The sequence below is a fragment of the Dermacentor andersoni genome, chromosome 6 (assembly GCF_023375885.2).
Source record: "Dermacentor andersoni chromosome 6, qqDerAnde1_hic_scaffold, whole genome shotgun sequence".
Taxonomy (NCBI): domain Eukaryota; kingdom Metazoa; phylum Arthropoda; class Arachnida; order Ixodida; family Ixodidae; genus Dermacentor; species Dermacentor andersoni.
This window is the reverse complement of record NC_092819.1, coordinates 50,365,848-50,384,292: the sequence shown is the minus strand read 5'-3', so window position 1 is coordinate 50,384,292 and position 18,445 is coordinate 50,365,848. Positions and strand designations below refer to the sequence as shown.

At 48.1% G+C, this 18,445-nt stretch overlaps 1 protein-coding gene across 1 annotated transcript in view; it reads right to left on the bottom strand.

The window, feature by feature from the left end:
- Positions 1-18,230, bottom strand: part of LOC126522933 (uncharacterized) — a 33,590-nt gene extending 15,360 nt beyond the window's left edge. The window contains exon 1 of the mRNA XM_050171780.3: positions 17,091-18,230. Coding sequence (XP_050027737.1) covers positions 17,091-17,797 — 707 coding nt within the window. The 5' untranslated portion in view covers positions 17,798-18,230. The remainder of the gene's footprint in view (positions 1-17,090) is intronic.
- Between the last annotated feature and the right edge of the window lie 215 nt (positions 18,231-18,445).

Sequence of the window (18,445 nt, the reverse complement as noted above, 5' to 3'; positions counted from 1 at the left end):
CGCCAACCGCTTGGCTGTCGCGCTACAATGGCGCCTGATAATTTGCGCAAGGTTTCGGGCGTGCCACAGACTCCGAGACAAGTGCTGTCCCTGCGCGCATTTCTGAGGCAGCGTGTGCACTGCAATTGAGATATTGAGTACGGTTATCACCGGGCATCTTCGATTTGTCGTTCCGGGCTGTGTTTGGTAAACTGCTTTTTCATGATAAGGCCTCGGAGCCATAACAAAAGCGGCATAGGTATTAGGGCGCTCTGGTGGCATGCAGTTATGCTGAAACGTCGTACAATTAGCAACGGCGACATACGCGTGTTCGTGACATGTAAAGGCAGGCTCCAAAGCATGGAAAAAGAAGAACAAGACGGACAACACAAGCGCCGTTGTCCTTGTTGTCCTCGTTCGACTTACGTCACTGTTTGCACGCCTGCCTTTGCTTACCACGAATCCCTGCCACACTGACCAGGGGCGGCTTGCACGAACATTTAATAACGAAAATAACAACGAATTTAGGAACACCTTCTTAAATTTTCAACAGACAACGCCTAGTCCCGTACAACAACACGTGCTTAAATTCGCTATAATTTTCGGCATTAGATTTTCGTGCAAGCCACCCCAGGACTGCAGCCCGAGACGCTGCACACGCAACGCTCATTGGTTGAAACCCCCATTGTGACAGCCTGCCGCTGTTGCAGTGAACGAGTTAGGCACCAGAGGAATTGCTGAAGTGCGGTAATGTTCTTAATGCGTCACGTGACGGCCTTCGGTCGTACGCCTGGCGGACGCGAGAGTATATCGCGAAGCTCCAAACCTCGTGCGGCTTCTATATACGCACCGTATGAAGGCCGCTTGCGCGGATTACCAATGCCGATAGTTGCCGCGCCAGTGTAAACAGGATGTACCGCCTTAAATCAAGTAAACAATGCAGGCAAAAAGCTAAAGCTCAGTTGGAACGCACCTTCGAAAACAGACCGCGTGCCAGCGGAAATCACCCACGGCTCTGATCACTCTGGAATCCAGAGACCTATACCTGTTGAAGAGGCCTCCTATATCAGCCACTTCCGTGGCAGAACCTTTCTCCGCAGCTTGTCGCTTTTTTCCTTTATTTTTCTTTTTTAGCATTTGCTTGACGCTTCTTATCAGGCAGCGCCTTCTATATCTCGGAGGAATGCTATTACCTCAAGGTTCGTGCCAAGGTCCTCGCTGCATGTGCAGAAGCAGGAATACAGAAACGCATTCGTAACTTCGTCCGCAAGGTAAAGTGACGAAAAATACGAAATCAAAGCAACAGAGAATTGCATTCACTGAAGCATCCGACCAGTGAACCACTCTCATACGAATTATATTAGGCTGCCTATAGATTGCCTGTGCGTTGTTTGGAGAAAAGCGGAAGACCTCAAAACAAATTCAGAGAAAAAAAAACAAATACGAAGTTTTAGAACAGGAGCACGGGGATAGCATATAAGTAATGAATGAGGCCTTAAAATAATATCGAATGAAATGTGGAGTACATCATACCAAGACAGAAAACAGGCCATCTGTTAGAAGTAACCAAAAAATCTAAATATCCGCTTCAGGCGCCAGTTAACTCTGTCCACTGAAAATTTAATTTAACCACATTCCTTACATCTTCAGAATCAGTAAAAGCGTGCGCGCAGGTGTAAAGCAGATCTTAAGAATTTTTCATTCTTAAGATTGTCGTCTCGTGCAGCGTGTAATCTCGCGCAATGTTTTAAAGTTTACGTGCTACACGTGGGGCACAACTTTAATGCGCACGGAATACTCGTGCTCACGCACAACGCCGTTCACAAGATGCGCCGAGAAACGCAAAAACAGCAGTGGTTCACGCTAATGCGCCAGTCGAGACACCGACGTACTCGGGTCACGAGGACGAAGGCTGTGTTCGACGTTCGACGAAGGAAGAATGGCGAGGTGAGTTTGCGAAGAGAGCAGTACGACGCGAAAGAAAGTGGTCAGGTTGACTGTCATTTGTCGGTTTGGCTCCCACGCCTTTGACCTAGAGAGCACGTGCTCTGGCGCCAGAGAGCACGTGGTCTCTCGCGCACATGCTCTCTTGCGCACCTGCTCTGTTACAGAGTAAAAAAAAAAAAAGAAATTACAGCAGATGAAGGGAAAATTCTTGGCAGCTGTATTTCCAAGCATTTCAGCGTGAAAGTGACGGCAGGTCGCACCAATTTGTAAGGCGTACATCACGACATACTGCACATGGTACCCAATCGAATCATGCTTTTATCACGAACAATTTTTTTATTTGTTTTTTTTACTATGGCTCTCGTTTTCTCTTTGGTCATGGCGATAGAAACGTTTCGTTTCAACGACGCCAGTAACTTGTCAAAAATAATAAAAACATGATCGTTGAAGTGGAGGTTGGTTTTTTTACGATGTAGGTAACACAGCAGTCCCGGTTCCTCAAGTCTGGGAGAGCTCTTTTTTTTTGGCCTGTATATCGTGATCGTAAAGTCGGGCGACCAGTTTCTCATAACTGCATGACTGTACACGCAATTTTCCTCATTTCCAGCATACCCGAGACTTCGAGAAATGCCAAAATAATTAATCCGTAAGAAAGGATACGGTTAAAGAACTCCAGAATTACAAGCAGCTTTTTTCGCCATTTTACAGAATGTTCGCAAAGGTAACTTTCGAATGTTTGATTGTTCCTTTCTTCTTTTCTGATATTTCTTAACTCAGTGGGAACCCGCCGTGGTTGCTCAGTGGCTATGGTGTTGGGCTGCTGAGCACGAGGTCGCGGGATCGAATCCCGGCAACGGCGGCCGCATTTCGATGGGGACGAAATGCGAAAACACCCGTGTACTTAGATTTAGGTGCACGTTAAGGAACCCCAAGTGGTCAAAATTTCCGGAGTCCTCCACTACCGCGTGCCTCATGATCAAAAAGTGGTTTTGGCACGTAAAACCCCATAATTAAATGAATTATTAGCTCAGTGGGAATTTATTGCTTTGATAATTTTATGATAACCAGCTATTCGTTATGCGCACTTTTCTCGGACTTTCGTATAACAAACAGCTACATTTAAATTATCCCGTGCTGCGCACGACCTTGCGATGAAGGCGCGAAGGGCACGCGCATTTATGTTGCACAACGACCGTATAGAACGTGGCGAGTTAGCTCGATTTTCGCGCGAAATCACGAGTACAGATAGAAGCTTTATCGCTCCACATGTGTGTAAAGGGTTCCCGGCCACCCAGGCCGAGCAGAGCCGTGGCATTGTGTACCGACCCTGTGCGATGTGGCAAGTTCGAGGGACAGCGTGCCAAAAACAATGAATCCTCGTCCGGAACCGAGGACAACTACGAACCAACATGCCGTTCGTAGCCTGCGTCCAAGGCCTGTGCCCTTATAACGTTGGGAGCATCGTCCTTTCTCCTTTAAAATAAATAAACAAAATATTGGCAGCTCGATGCAGGCTGTTGAGAGAGAGAGAGAGAGAGAGAGAAAAGCAGGAAAGGGCAGGGAGGTTAACCAGGGGGACGTGCGGTCGATACCCTGGGCGGGGGAGAGGGGATGAGAAATAGAAAGAAAGAAGGCTAATTCAAAAGGAGAGAGAGAGGCGCTGCCCCGTGCGCGGATGACCAAAACTGTGAAACTAGACAGAAGAATTCAAAATCACTGGAAGAATCCAGATCTAGTGACAGCAGAATGCCGTAAAAGAAAGCGGTAGTAAGACGGTATTTAACTCTCGATAAAAAGACATTCTGATGCGAAAACCATAGCGCGCCGGCTACGTGTTTCTGTATGAGAAAGATGCATCCCATTATTAAAGATAAAGGGCTCGAAAGAAAAACGATAATTTTCACTGACGAAGCTTCGCTTAGCAGCGGAAAGCGTCAAACATTTTTGTGATAATCGATTAACCGATTATTATTTAACACGCTTCATTAATTAACATTTCAGCTAATAACCTTAGCGCGCACGTTATATTTACAAAATGTGGAGTCAACCAGTACTCAGAGCATGGCCTCTTGATAGAAACTCAGAGCCTTGCAGCAGTTTCGAGAAACACTTAGATAACTTAAAATCTGCAGCGAAGTACACTTGTACTACAGTATTCTGCCGTACTGCATCTGAGGCCTGGTCGTCACAGAAGACACAATGTACATTCTTCTATTGCTGAATTCCCGGAAGTAAATGACAATACCATTGAACTGTCGTTGCTTAACATCGTTCATTGTGTTTGATACACGTACATCTTCTGAGGTTCAGTTTCTGATTAGAAAAACAAATGGGGGTAAGTAAATTTATTATACAGAGGGATCATTCTTGAGTTTTATAGACTTTTTAGAAATAGTCTGCTGCAGATAACATAATTCTTCTAGCTCTTGAGCTAGATTATTCAGACAGGCGGACAATACTTGCACGAGAAATCGAAACACACATTTAACTAATTAACCAAAATGCACTAATTAACTTCTTTATTAGTTACTTTCCGGCGCACATTGTGATTTAGGAATGGTAGCCGTAGAGTTTGCGAGGCATATCCACTTGAAATGAGCTTATAGAATGACGCCAGTTTGGAGATATGTGTCATCAAAATTTCCGTAAGAATGCACTGTTGTTCCACTTACTTTTTTAACAAAATGCTCGTTCATGCATTGAAGCACAAAAGTAACTGGTACGCCCATGTACTTCGTTCCACCACTTTGGGAAATAACGTCTCGAAACTGATGTCATCCTGGAAATTAATTTCAAGTGGGTACGTCTTGCAAGCTAACCAGCTACAATTCGTCAGTTGCAATATGTGCCGTAACGTAATTAATTGGGAAGCCAATTAGTTAATTTCTGTTAACTAGCTGAATATGTATTTCGATTCCTCGTGCTAGTAAGGCCCGCCTCTTCGAGTAATCGAGCTCAAGTACAAGAATTATGCCATCTGCCACAGGCAATCTTTAACAATTCCCTAAAACTTAAAATTGATCAACCTTCATAACTATTTTCTTAAAATTCAATATCTCTGTTTTGCCCTCAGTGCATGGCTGATAACCCACGATGATGATGTGCAGAGCTAACAAAGGCAAAGACAAGAGAAGGCTTACATAGTACAATCTATACAACATTACCGTTACATTTCAGTCATGTGCTCTCTGCAAGATACTAGGCAGCAACGCTATTCAGTTCTGATAAGTAAGTGGACTAAGAACTGCGTTATCTGCGTTACCAAGTCAATACCCGCAAGGCTAAAAAAAATAATAATCCTTTACTGTATTTTATTCAGGTACGTCACAAAACATCTGCCGTTGAGACCAAGATTGCGCGCTTGGTCAACGCTCTGCTGTTACTGGGAATCCGTCTGTGGGAAAATTTACACGGTGCACCACAAGATGAGAGGGAATTATTATTTTTTTTTAATGCGGGAGGAACCGTTGTCGAAATTGAGCGAAAGTTAAATGTTATATACGATGCCACTACGCATTGTGCTGCGCTGTCGCCGTGCTTCACGAGATTCATTAGACCAGAATAGATTCAAATTCCAGATTCATACCATTAAGCCAGATTCAAAAGATGCTTTAGACCCTGCAGAATATTAAGGAACATAAGCGTGTGTGTTGTTAAGATCGGCCTGCAGCTATTTCAGCCCGCTGCACGTGTTCCAATCCAACCGAACGGGGCACACTTCAGAGAACTGCGGATAACCAGCAGCCACGTGGCGCGGGGTCAGCTCAGGGGAGTTCTCGAGGGGAGGTAATTGGCGGAACCTCCCCATGAGCTTTTCGAGAAACCAGACAATGTGCTATCCGGCCGCGTAAACAGGGACGGCTCAGAGTTCTACGAAGCCCCTCTGACGTCGGCTCCGGACCACTGAAAGCTGTGCGGCACTGAAACCTGTGCAACACGTGTATGTGAGCCCGCCTCCTCCAAAAGGGCGGGTCATCTTCAATGACGTCCAACTATGACGTCAAGTGGAGTGCTTATAAGCAGCGATTGCCGGCTGCTAGTGCGTGCTCGTAGTAGTGAACTGAGTGCTCGTTGTCATGCTCGAAATGTACTCGTGAGCTGTGTGCTCGTAAGCTGTTTGCTGTATGTTAGTGTTGCGGGCTCCATTTGGGAGTCACGCTAGACTGCCAATGTATACATCTTGTTTTAAATGTAAATACTGCAATTAAATCCTGCTCTCCTAAGTCCCGACGAAGAGTCAAGCTCCTTCCTACAGCTACGACTGCCAACTCTGACAGTGTGTGTGCGTGTGTGCGTGTGTGTGTGTGTGTGTGTGTGTGTGTGTGTGTGTGTGTGTGTGTGTGTGTGTGTGTGTGTGTGTGTGTGTGTGTGTGTGTGCGTGTACGTTTGCGTGTGTGTGTGGGGGGGGGGGGGGGCGTCGGCACGCGCCTGGTGGTGCACGGACGTAAACAGTATGCATCGAGCATTGAAAACACTTCAAACTGTACCGCGGCCTTTCTTGAGGGCGCGTTCGCTTCGTACGCAGATCATCCGTGCCGGCCTTACAGCGATAAGGTATGCGCAAGCCCTGCGCGTATAAGCACGACAGCCATTGACAACCGTCGGAGATTACGCACACATTGTGCCGCGTGGGCTTCTCGTAGAAGCGAGAGAAAAAGAAAGAAGGGGAAGAGCGTGGCCGTTAATACGACGCTACAGAATTGACACGACGTTCTTGATTTGTCATTCTTCTTCGTTCAATGAAGATTTTTACGCCCTCCGTGGAAGAAATACTGACAAGAGTCAGAGCTCCCTAAACAATTTACTGTAGTACTTGAGTATGGATCGTTGGTGCACTAGTAAGTACTTTATCTTATAGAAGAAACGGCAAAAACGAGAATCACGCGTATGGCTAGACAACGCATCCCTGTTGTTCTGTTTCTATAGTGTTACTCGACGTCCTGTGTTGCTTAACAGGAAGCTTTAGCTCGGGCCCAACTCCGACGCGGCCTATTCAAATACATGTACAACGCAAAAACGTTTTTCTGAGATAACCCCTGGACCGATTTTAATGAAGTTTGTTGCATTTGAGAGAGAAAGTTAAATTCTAGTGACTGTTGGAAGCGGAATTTCGATTTAGGTCCTGGATCTTGTTCAAAGAATATTCAAAAATACGGAAGTTCGAAAAAAATGGAAGGACGAAGTTTACAAATTCATAACTCTGCATCAAAAACTGATATCGCGGTTCTGTAAACGGCATCCATTAGACCATTGAAAGCGGACAGATATGATATGTCATTTTATATCTTACGTGAATTTGTTACGTTGTTTACAAAGGTTCTGCAAAAGCTGTATTTCCATATTACTAAATTTTTTTAGATTCATGTATAGCATATCAATTTTGTCCGCTTTAGATGTGCTATTAGATGCAATTAAAAGAATTGTATTATCATTTTTCGTTTTAGTGTTACAGAGTTGTAAACATTATAGTTTCTTTTTTTGAAAATTTGCGAGATTTGTCAAATTTTAATAAAAAATTAACGACATAAATCAAAAATTCGAAACCAACAGTCACTACATTTTAAGTTTTTCTTTTAAAAGCAACAAAACTCGTCAAATTTGGTGCAGTGGTTGCCGAGAAAAACGAATTCTCCTTTTACATGTATTTAGATAGGAGCACCCGAGCTAAAGCTTCCTCTTAATTTCTTTCGAGATGAAATATATAATAGCTGTTTCTATAAAGCAGTTTCGGTTTACCCACCCAGCAGCTGGACGTGTCACGACGTCATGATACGGGAGAAAGCGTGCACAGCATACTTGTTTATTTTCTCATAAGCGACGTCATCACACCTACCCTTATTGCTACACGACGTCAGTAAAATTTTCTGTGTGTCACGTCGTGATGATACTGTCGATAACGCCAGATCCTGCATTTACAGGTTGACCTCAGCATACCAAATCTTGTAGTACGGTCGTGTGGTCACCGAATGCACAGGCTATATATATATATATATATATATATATATATATATATATATATATATATTCACAGGGAGCGGCAGAGAGGAAGGTCGCGTGAGAATCACGCCAACTCGACCGTTTTGGCGCGGGAGATTCAAATTGAGGAGCAACAAAGAGACCTTCGGTGGCAATTTTCGACGCAGCAGAGTGAGATTATGATGGCGAATAGAAAAACGGCGATAGGCTTCCAGGTGAGCAATTTTTTGCTCTTAGTCGGCTTTATGTTTTCCCTTAGTGTCCCCTTCGATTAGCATACTTATCCCCTCTCCTCAATTCTAGACTTCTACATCTCATCAGTTTCACGTTACGCGCACTCGAGTAGACGGGACGGGATGGCTTCATCTACCCAACCATGCATACGACCTTAACGCGAGTCGGCGCGGAAGGCTAGTGTCTATGGTCAGTGTATATGACATAGCGCTGCGGAGCACGAGGTCGCGGGTTCGACACCCGTCGCGGCGCGCCCGCATTCCGATGGAGGCGGAATGCAAAAAAAAATAACAATAGAAAACGAGAGAAGGAAGAAAAACGCTCAAGTATGCGGTGCTTTGGGTGCAAGTTAAAGAACCGCGGGTTGTCAAAGTTGACCAGCAGTCGCGCCCTACGGCGTCCCTCGTGACCCATTGTGAAATTTCGTGGCGTTATAATCCCCACGATGCGAATTAACGTATAGGCCGGTGCGCGCATGCGCGCACGCTGTCTTGTTTTGCGAGTCGTTATCCCGCGACCCCGACCCGCGCAACTGCTCGCGACCGACGCGTGCCCCGCGCACGCACTCTACTCGAGCCGGTCGACACCGCGTCCTGTTGCCGGCCGACAGCACTTTCTGGAGTGCGAGCGACCAAGTGTCGCGCGTTGCGCGCCTATCAGCTGCCGTTGCCGGCGCCGCGACCAGACCGGCCGTCCGACTCAGCTTATTGGTTCTTGCGGCGAACACACGAGCGGTGTACAACGGCCGTGCAGCCAAGCCAAAGCCGCCAACGCTATATAACCCTTCGGGCGATACAACACGAAGAATACATATTACGTAGATCGTATAGAGACCACGTCGAGGAGGTTTGCAGGAGCTGGGCATTGGGATTCGCACTTACCGCTTACCAAATTCACAATACGAGGAAGCCCCAAACGAACGGCAGAGCGAGAGAGAGGGCGAAGCGAATGCACTGTCTCTAACCGAAGATAAAAAATGAACGGAGAAGATTTCGCAAGGCGATGGGTAGCAAGCGATTAATATCGTTTATCAATGGGCGAACGAGAGCTCCCAAAGCTGTTTGAAGAACGTTCTTGCGAGGGGCCCGGGCTGTTCACGGGGCCACCAATTACGCTGGCGGGAGATCACACGAGCACCATACGAAGAAGGCTCATTAGTCGGGCAATGTGGTATACAGCGGTTCAGGCTATAAGCGGCATTTCAACAACCGGGTACCAAGAGGGAAAGCGTACAGGGTGTACAAGCCCGCATGGACCCTGACTTCAAACTGAGAGCGTACATAAAGCACGAGACGACTACACATAGTTGTTACTCCATGAACTATGCATACGGACACCATTCCCCTTCCCATGCCGGATACTTTCCCTCGGTTCCCCAGTGGTTTCCCACAAGGCCACCGCTGTGGTTTCTCAACGGTGGCGGGAACGGACGCATCAACAGCCAAAAAAATCCCGCGACACCATATAACGCCGTAAAGTGCAGCTCCAATACTGCACCATCGCGAGCTGTTTAACTCCAAGTCAGAATCAGTTCCGTTGCCATGCAAGATCAGCCAAGGCAGTTCCTTCTTGAATCCTGCAGTAGCTGTGCCGCAAAGCACTGTGGGCAACCCTCCGCATTGGTGCAACACCTCTCCAGAGCCGCCTGCACTCTCCCGAGCCGAATAAATACTTAACGCGGCGAGCTCGGAGGCCACGGCACGAGTAGGGAAACCAGCTTCCCATCTTCCCCCGTTGACCTCTGTCCCCCCGTTGTAAGCCGCAACCAAGCGCTTTTTGACACGTATTTCGCCAAGCGCGTCCAGCCATTCAAACCACTCGCTGAAGGTAAGCCCGACTAAACGCGACCTGACGCCCACTCACCTCGACATGCTAGCGTTCGCATGAACCCAGTGACCTGAATCAACGTAAAAGCAGCGCAAAAAAAAAAAAAAGTTGGGCTAAGAAAACACATGTGGAAAAGGACGCCCTGTTCCCCGTGCGTGTATCTGAGTCTTTTAGCGCTGTAGTTGGGTTCGTTTCCGATGAAGCAACCAGCACTAAAGTCAGTGCGCTACCGGTGGCCTGATGAGTCGATGTGATGCAGGTGGTGGTCCAACTCATCCCGACTTTGTCAGGCTCGTCTAAGCACCGCTACTGCATGTGATTATTACGGTCAAGTTGCAGGCACCTATGTGCTCGATCTCATTTACTACGCGCAATGCAGCAAAAACATACGCGTCGCGTCGATCACCTAGAGAGGAGAACCAAAAGGGTTTCTCATATACAGGCTGCCATTCAACGACCTTCGCGCGACGCGGTTTGTATGCGGAAGCTTCACGGAGCGATTATTGGCGCACAATTGACTAGCCGCCCTCCCTTCTCGGGAAAACGCAGTCGGTTCTCGTTGCTGATCAGTTAGCACGAGCCCTGTGGTCAGGGCTGCGCCACAAGGGGTGGGTGAGGCGGAGTGAACGCATGAACGCTACAGAGAACAATGGACGGCAATCGGGAAGAGAGTGCAACGACTGCTGATTGCAATCACGCGAGACACGGGGCTCTTCGACACCTGGTGACACACCCCTGAGCTCAACTCGCAGAAGCCTCGGGCACAACAATTGCCGGCTATGTTTGCCAGGCTATAGCCCCCAGCCTGCTGCGACACCACCAACAACAACACCAACCATAGACGGGCAATCGGGAAATTTTACTCGGAACAGCGTCCGGGTTGGAATCCCGCACCAGCACAGGGTAACAGGCTAATGCAAGTATGAAAGGGTGAAAGCCTGTTCTAAACCTGTTCCAAAAGAGTTCAGCCGGAGTTCCGATGCAAGTGCGGCAACACCACAGAGAAACTTGGAAGTGGCCCTCGCAAGCCGCTTATAGCGTACACAAAACTATGGCAATGTTGTCGCGGCGGACTGCGCTATACGCATACCAGGCCGTGCTGGGCACTCGAGGCTCGTGACGGAAGGCGACTCCAACGCAAAAGGTCACGTGGCGACGCTACACGCGAGATCGCCGCCCTGAATGGCCGCGTTACGCTTCTCCAGAGCCAACATCGTTGCTGCTTCAAGTACGAGAGCTTTGTGTTTTGAAATTCGTACTATAGTCCGCTGTAGGAGGTCAGCATTTTACGACGATTCCAGCTTGGAAGGTGAACGCCACGATATATATATATATATATATATATATATATATATATATATATATATATATATATATATATATATATATATATATATATATATATATATAGTACTGAAATCGGGACTATATATATATATATATATATGTATAGTACTGAACTCGGGACACATCAAGACAGGGGACGAACATTATTCAAACGGGAGAGTGGTGAAATGAACCGAATTGCTGGATCACGCGGCTGCGACTGCCGCTATCGCCAAACGAAGGGTACACGGAACGTAGCTCCCGATGATGAGCGGTTATTGCCTCATGGGCTTCTTTTTTTTTTTTTCGTACGCTCTAAATAGAAGCTCTCCAATCACGCATGCTATCCTTATCGCGCTGCATTGTTTCGCTTCTCGAATAATGCGCGCTAAATTCGATCGACGGCGGACCTTCGCATCTGCACTTCGCTAACACTGTCCTTGAGCCGGTAGCGCGTCACTCTCGAGCCCCCGTGCCCAACGTGCTTTGAGGTCGTACCTGAAGCTCAATGCATTTAGCGCGCCCAAAGTACTCTTTATAGGAGTCCTCGAAATATATAAACTGAGAGGTACTGAGTTCACGCGGTGTGCTCATTGGAAACGTACCTGTCACCCCGTTGCTAAGCTCATGTTGTAAGGTACGTGCGAGCCTATTATCATTCACGTGCAGTATCTATTCACGTGCAGCGTATTCACGTGCAGCTCTACGACGCGCAGTATGCGCGTACTTCAATTTAGGCGCCTCAAAGGCCACGACCGAAGTTTACTCGACCATTTTTCATGTGCTTCGTTACCTCTAACGACGCAGTATACATTTACGTGTGTTGAATCATGCAGTTTGAAATTTTCCCCGCTTCAGTGTGCGAAAAGCAACATTATTGATTGATTGATTGATTGATTGATTGATTGATTGATTGATTGATTGATTGATTGATTGATTGATTGATTGACCGACCGACCGACCGACTGACTAAGTGACTGACTGACTGACTGACTGACTGACTGACTGACTGACTGACTGACTGACTGACTGACTGACTGACTGACTGACTGACTGACTGACTTACCGACCAGAGTTTAAAGTCTCGAAGCAACACATCCGCTACGAGGGACTCGGCGTGCATTGGAGTGACCCGCTTTAATTTTGACCGCCTGGAGTATATACCTTAAAGCACAGCTCAATATAACCGCATCCAAGGCCGGGTATCCAAACCGCGACCTTGCGCTCAGCTCCACAACGCCACAGTCGCCGAGACATTATCGCCGTACAATTTCACTTGCTCGTACAACTCTAACTGCACAGCCCACAAAACAGGAGCGGCCGGCATGCACACTCGAGATGCCAACGCCTCCAGTTCCCACACGTATACTACACGAGTAATACGCAAGAGTCGAGGCATATATATATAAGAACAAGCAGCGATGCATGAACCATTGCGTGACTTCGAACAATATGGGGCATACTTGTTTCCAGGAGAAAGTGCGGAAAACAAACGAAAAAGGTCAAGTACCCGCCGAACGCTTATCGGCGGCACGCCATACAGCGCGACGCCAGCGTGGTTTTCGAGGAGGGGGCCTCCCTCTGCTCAAGACGCCGCGGTTTGGCCCGGCACCGATGGCCGTGTGAGAAACGAAACCGCTATCGTGCGCACGTTGCACTGAGCACAGCGAAAGCTAAGAACGGAACAAGGATTGCGTTTTTTTCTTTCTTTCTTTTGCCCAAATATGTACGGCAGAGCTATCATCATCGTGATCGATCCCATCTGTTCCTCTTTGCCGGACGACAACAAGTGTTACCGCACGCTGTTCCCGTGGGAAATGTTCCGCGCGTGTTCTCGTAATTTAAAATTACGACCTATGTGTGCTCTGTTCACAAACAGGGACACTCGCACACATAATGTGGGAATGCACCTCACTCCCGTTCTCTCATCCCCCCGTCAGCAGCAAGACTGACCGGACAGCCTGGCTCAGGTCCGGGGACGGCGACCGACTGCTTGAACTGGTGGACTGGGCGGAAAACGCCAAGCAGGCCCAGCGCCTTACTTGAGCCCGATCCCTCAGCCACCCCCCCTTTCTCCTCCCCGCTTTCAATAAAGTTTACCACCACCACCAAATTTACCGCGTTATTCGGGAGCGACATACGAGCTCCAACACTATTTCGCGTGGAAGGGTCAAAGCTCACACTCGAGTGGGGGGAAGCGCTTATAAAACAAAGATTATTCCTAGCTCGCTTTCTCCATACCATTTCCGTACGAATAACACGGAAAACATACGGAAATATAAGAATGCACACAAATTCGTTTAGTAACGACGTGGCGGTAATGTCCGCAACTCGCGCGTATACAGTGTTGTCGAAACTTCGTGGAATTAAAAGCAAGCAAACGACTTGAAGGAGACAAGCAGTTGAGACATTAGTTTTCGAGAATTGTGCCCTAGGTCCTCGCATAAACACAAGGGTGATACGGCGCAAAAACACAATCCGATGCACAGAGTTTCGTACAGTCACTAGGGTGAACTGTGGCGCTAGTGTCTACAGGAACTGCAAGCAGGGCAGTTCAGCCAGGATGGAAATGATGGCTACAGTACATGGATTTGCCTCAACTTCGTCCTTATGGCTTTAAATGGCTTCGTGACTTTGCAGAGTGACCATCTTTAAGAAAGCGCTATGCATAATTCCGTAAACATTATTAAAATTGTCCGACGGAAGGATTCGAACAGAGGACCTCTAGCACAGAGACCCGATATCGAAACTATTACGCCACGAACCCAAGGACAAGCGGAACCATTGCAACCACCAGTGATTGTGCGTGCTTGCCGAGTCTTATCACCTTCTGCATTAAAACAAGTTCACTCGCCATTCCGGCCCTACGAAAGCGGGTGTCCAGCGATGCTGTTGCAAAACCACCACTACAACTGCTGAGGGGTATGCGATGCTTTATCGATGGTTCGGGTGCTTGTTTTGACCTTCTTCTTTATTGAAACGCACGCTGTTCTGTGTTTTGTACGCGTGATTCCGATGAATGCATGCACTGTCCGTTTCGCTTTGCTGAGTGCTTGTAGCCTCTGCCTTACGAGGGAGATGAGCCATTGCATTACTTTACTTGCTCAGGGGGGGGGGGGGGGGGGGGTACAGCCATTAGAGATGATGGTAATTTCTGCTCACGGTCGGACACGAAACATGCCGACCATCGAAAGAATAACAGTTTCGCTGTAAAAAAAAGTATAAACTGCTTTCAAATTTAGGCCAATTTAGGCCCAGATAAAGCGCACTAAACGAAGCCACAAGAAATTCTAAAGCCACAAGCACGAAGACCAGACAAATCCACGTACTATCCAATATTCCCATGGTGGCTGAAGGATCGCAGCGCCAGATTTACGTCTAGTAACTGTATGAAACTCTATGGTCAGGTGCTTGAAAGAAGAATGTCACGTGAGGAATAAGCCCGACAAGAGCAACAGCATGGGCTCGCTAAGTTAAGAAAAAGTCAGAACGAGATTTCTACGTTTCGCTGCCCAAACCGTTCACTGGTTCACAGCTCGATAGCAGGCTATACGGTGGTGGCCTTGTCGTGGATCAAGCCCACCACCATAACATGTCTGCCACCTTCTGAGTTGCAACGTTTCGTCTATAGTTGTGGTCTGATCAGCTAGTTTTCTTTTTTTTGCTAGTTTATTTTATTTTGTTTTCACACGCAGTTTTTCGTCAATGAAGGCATAGCATGTTGATTCCTTACCCATGTCGTCTTAATGTTTCAAACGCATTAGGGGGTTTTAGATCTTTCGCGCCCAATGATCAGGCACGCAAACCTCCGAACTTACAAGAGAACGCAAAGAGAGTACAAGATAACGCAACGGGCTTACAATTGAGTTTGGGTTTTGCATACACAAAGCTGCTTGGGCGCGATATTTCCAAAACTCCCTATTATGATCAAGGGAACTGTATTGCGGCCCGTCACCATGACTTTTTCATCGCCATCGTGAAAAAATGGGGGCCCCCGAAACGTCGCAAATGTGTAACTTGTTACTATTGAATTTCACGCGTGAATGTATAACTTTACTGAACATCTGAAAGCAAGCTCGCGTTAGCTTTCTCGAGAAGCTATTGATTGGAGCATTTTAGCATCTCACAGCACGCACGACAGCTATACGCCAAGCTACGAGAGACTCGCGTGGGCCACAATACGCGAAAACATAATAGGTTCTCGTTGTACGCGGCACACCACAAAACACGAAAGCATAATTGTGTTTTTGTTGTCGATATGAAGCACGAGTCTTTACAGTTGGAAAATATTGGATCTCCTGAAGAGCCCGTTAGACTAGCTGCTCTCTGTTTTACAGCGACGGACACAGACGCTTGTTCCGTGTAATGTCGAAGTATTTAGGGAACGGGCGGCAGTAACAGCCGACTTTTCAACTTGCAGATGCTTGCTGCATGTATTATAGAAAATACGGTGTATAGCGAGGGTGCCGTAGTAATTTCCCACACCGTTTCATTTCGCAAGATTAATAGTTCTCTAAAGCTCTTCGCGCAAGGAATTAAACCACAGAGTGCATCAAATTTGCATTCTTCTCAGCACGTGTACGGGAAGTATTTTCTCTCAGCTATCAGTCTAAAGCAGGAACGAATATACGGAGAAAAACAGATATAGCGTGAAATGAGAATTTGCCTTGAATTTGTCGATTATCATTACAATTTTTATTTATGTTGTAAAGGGGCACTCACATGCTGTATATCCAAAAAACAGACATTGAATAACGACTCACCAAAGGCTGCAACGAGTGCCAGATTGTTGGGTAACTGACGGCTAACAACTCGGAGGCGTTAGGAAAAAAAGAGCCACCGATACTTCGAAAAATACAATATGAGGACAAATCACGAAGAAGGGAATGATTACGAGGGCATTGAAACGTACACATACTACACCGTTTAATTTTTAAATCCGCACTTAAATGCGAGAGTTATGTGAAAGGCTAACTCAGATACCATGCTTGATTTTTGCTTCTTTTCGAGTAGGTATAACCCAGATTTGCAGCACACGGCAGTGTTCCGACCGCAGTATCAACCGGAAGTCAGAAAACTAGCCATAGTTGTACGACGGACTGACAAAAGAACCTATAGCAGCAAGAAGGCTAAGGTTCAAGCCACAACACCTGAACCCCACGTGACGTTCTTGAACATTAACGTTATTTCTGTGTGATGCGTCCCGTGGTGGGTGAAACACAACGGCTATGAGCCATAAGTGAACAAGGTAATTGGGCGGGAAAACGGAGTTCTCCATTGAATTCAGCTGCACTACATAAAACAAGGACTGGAATGAGAGTAACCACGGGACCGACAGTTACCAACATTCAGTGGACCCTTACCGACTTGACCAATTCGTATAATTTATCCTGCCGAGCAGGATCTCGTGATTGATGAGCGTGGTTTCGTTTCGGCAGCGCGGCGACGTCTCGCGAGCAGTCGATTGCAACTCCATGCCAATTTGCCGGAATTCAACACGTTGCTCATCTGTAAACACTTTGATTTGATCACGGTCGGTCAGTCAAGAACATTGTTGAAGTCCTGAGAAGTTTCAAACCGTTGAAGATCCCACGCGGGGAACTCCTCCGGCCGAAACCGAAGGTCACGGTGATATTTTTTTTTTTCGTCTACAGACTATATAGTGCTGCGCACACGCCCGCTATACAGACCCGCATGCATATAGCCCTCCGACCTATGAAGGACGCGTTGGTATACACCGGTCCCTCATCGGTTCAGCGGTCAACAAGCAACGTTTCTTTCATCGCAGACAACATGCTCACCTGAGGGAAAGGACGGTAAGACTGGTTGCCGGCGTCGGGAAGACGTTCCTGGTGATCTTCTCCAACCTGGTGAACGATATCTCCAGATCCCGAATCTCCAGGCCCAGGAAGGCGCCTTCGTCGACGTGCTCGAGGCTGCCGCCCTGCACCATGACGTGCGTGAGGCTCTTGGGCATGAGCGAGAAGCTCTTGTCCAGCCTGGGGAAGTCCGACGAGAAGATGAACAGCCGCTGGATGTTCTTCAGGCGTCCCAGGGCGCTCCAGTGCAGCTGCTCGAGCCCCTTGGCGCGCTTTATCTCGATCATGGCCAGGGTGTCGTCGAAGCCGTCGAAGAGGTTGCTCGCGTTGCAGATGTTCGTGAAGTCGGCCATGTACGTGTACAGCTCGGTCACGCGCACGCCGCTGAACACGTCCGAGGGCGCGTCCTTGAGGTTGTACTTGGACAGCTCGAACTCGAACACGGACGAGCCGCGAAGCGCGGTCAGCGCGTTCTTGAGCGCCCGCCGGTCCACGTCCTTGCACTCGACGCGCTCGTAGCTGTGGTAGCTGAAGCAACTGCAAGGCCGCAGCAAGTCCTTCTTGAGACAGGCCGTGCCCACGGGCTCGACGCACGGGCCGAGCGCCAGCTGGAGGAGCACGAGCAGGGGCAGCCGCAGCGTGGCCAGGGTAGCAACAGGACGGCCCGATCTCCGGGAGTGGGAAGCCATGAGTGTACACGGTAAGGCGGATGTAGTTTTCTTGATGTAGATAGCGGCTGGCCAGCGCGCCGTGTCTGTAGAAGTTGCCGTCCTCGAAGCTACTGCCTCGACGCCACCGTGCTACCGCCGCTGCTGCTGCCGCTGTTCCGGGGCCCAGCCTTTCTGCTGCCGCCTGCGGTTGCTGTCACAGCCGGGACCGAAAAGAAGCGCCAACGAGGTTCGAGGAGAGGAGCGCTGGCGGCGGGCCTCGCTGATAGTGACTCCACAGTCTCACCTGCTGCCGCTGCTGCTCGCTGGACGTCACCTTCCTTCTCCTCTCTATCTCTTTTTGCTCTTTCCAAAATTCTTTTGATGCATTTTTCTTTTTTGTTACCGTACCACCCCACGCGAAACCTCGGATGCGCGACCGGCCGGGCAGCGAGCGTGTCGCCCCCAATGTCCAGACCGGGAATTAACATCGCCGAGCGCTCCGATAAGGGACAACCGAATTTCGCAGATACGACACCAGGTAGCGGAAGATTGCGGACGCGCAGGAGTCCACTCCAGAGTCGCGTGGGACGAGCCCGATAAAGAGAGGACGGGCACGTCGTCTCTCCTTTTGTTACTTGTTCCCGGGTTCCGATGTCTTGCCGCATGCTCCTTTCGGAGAAGAAAAAA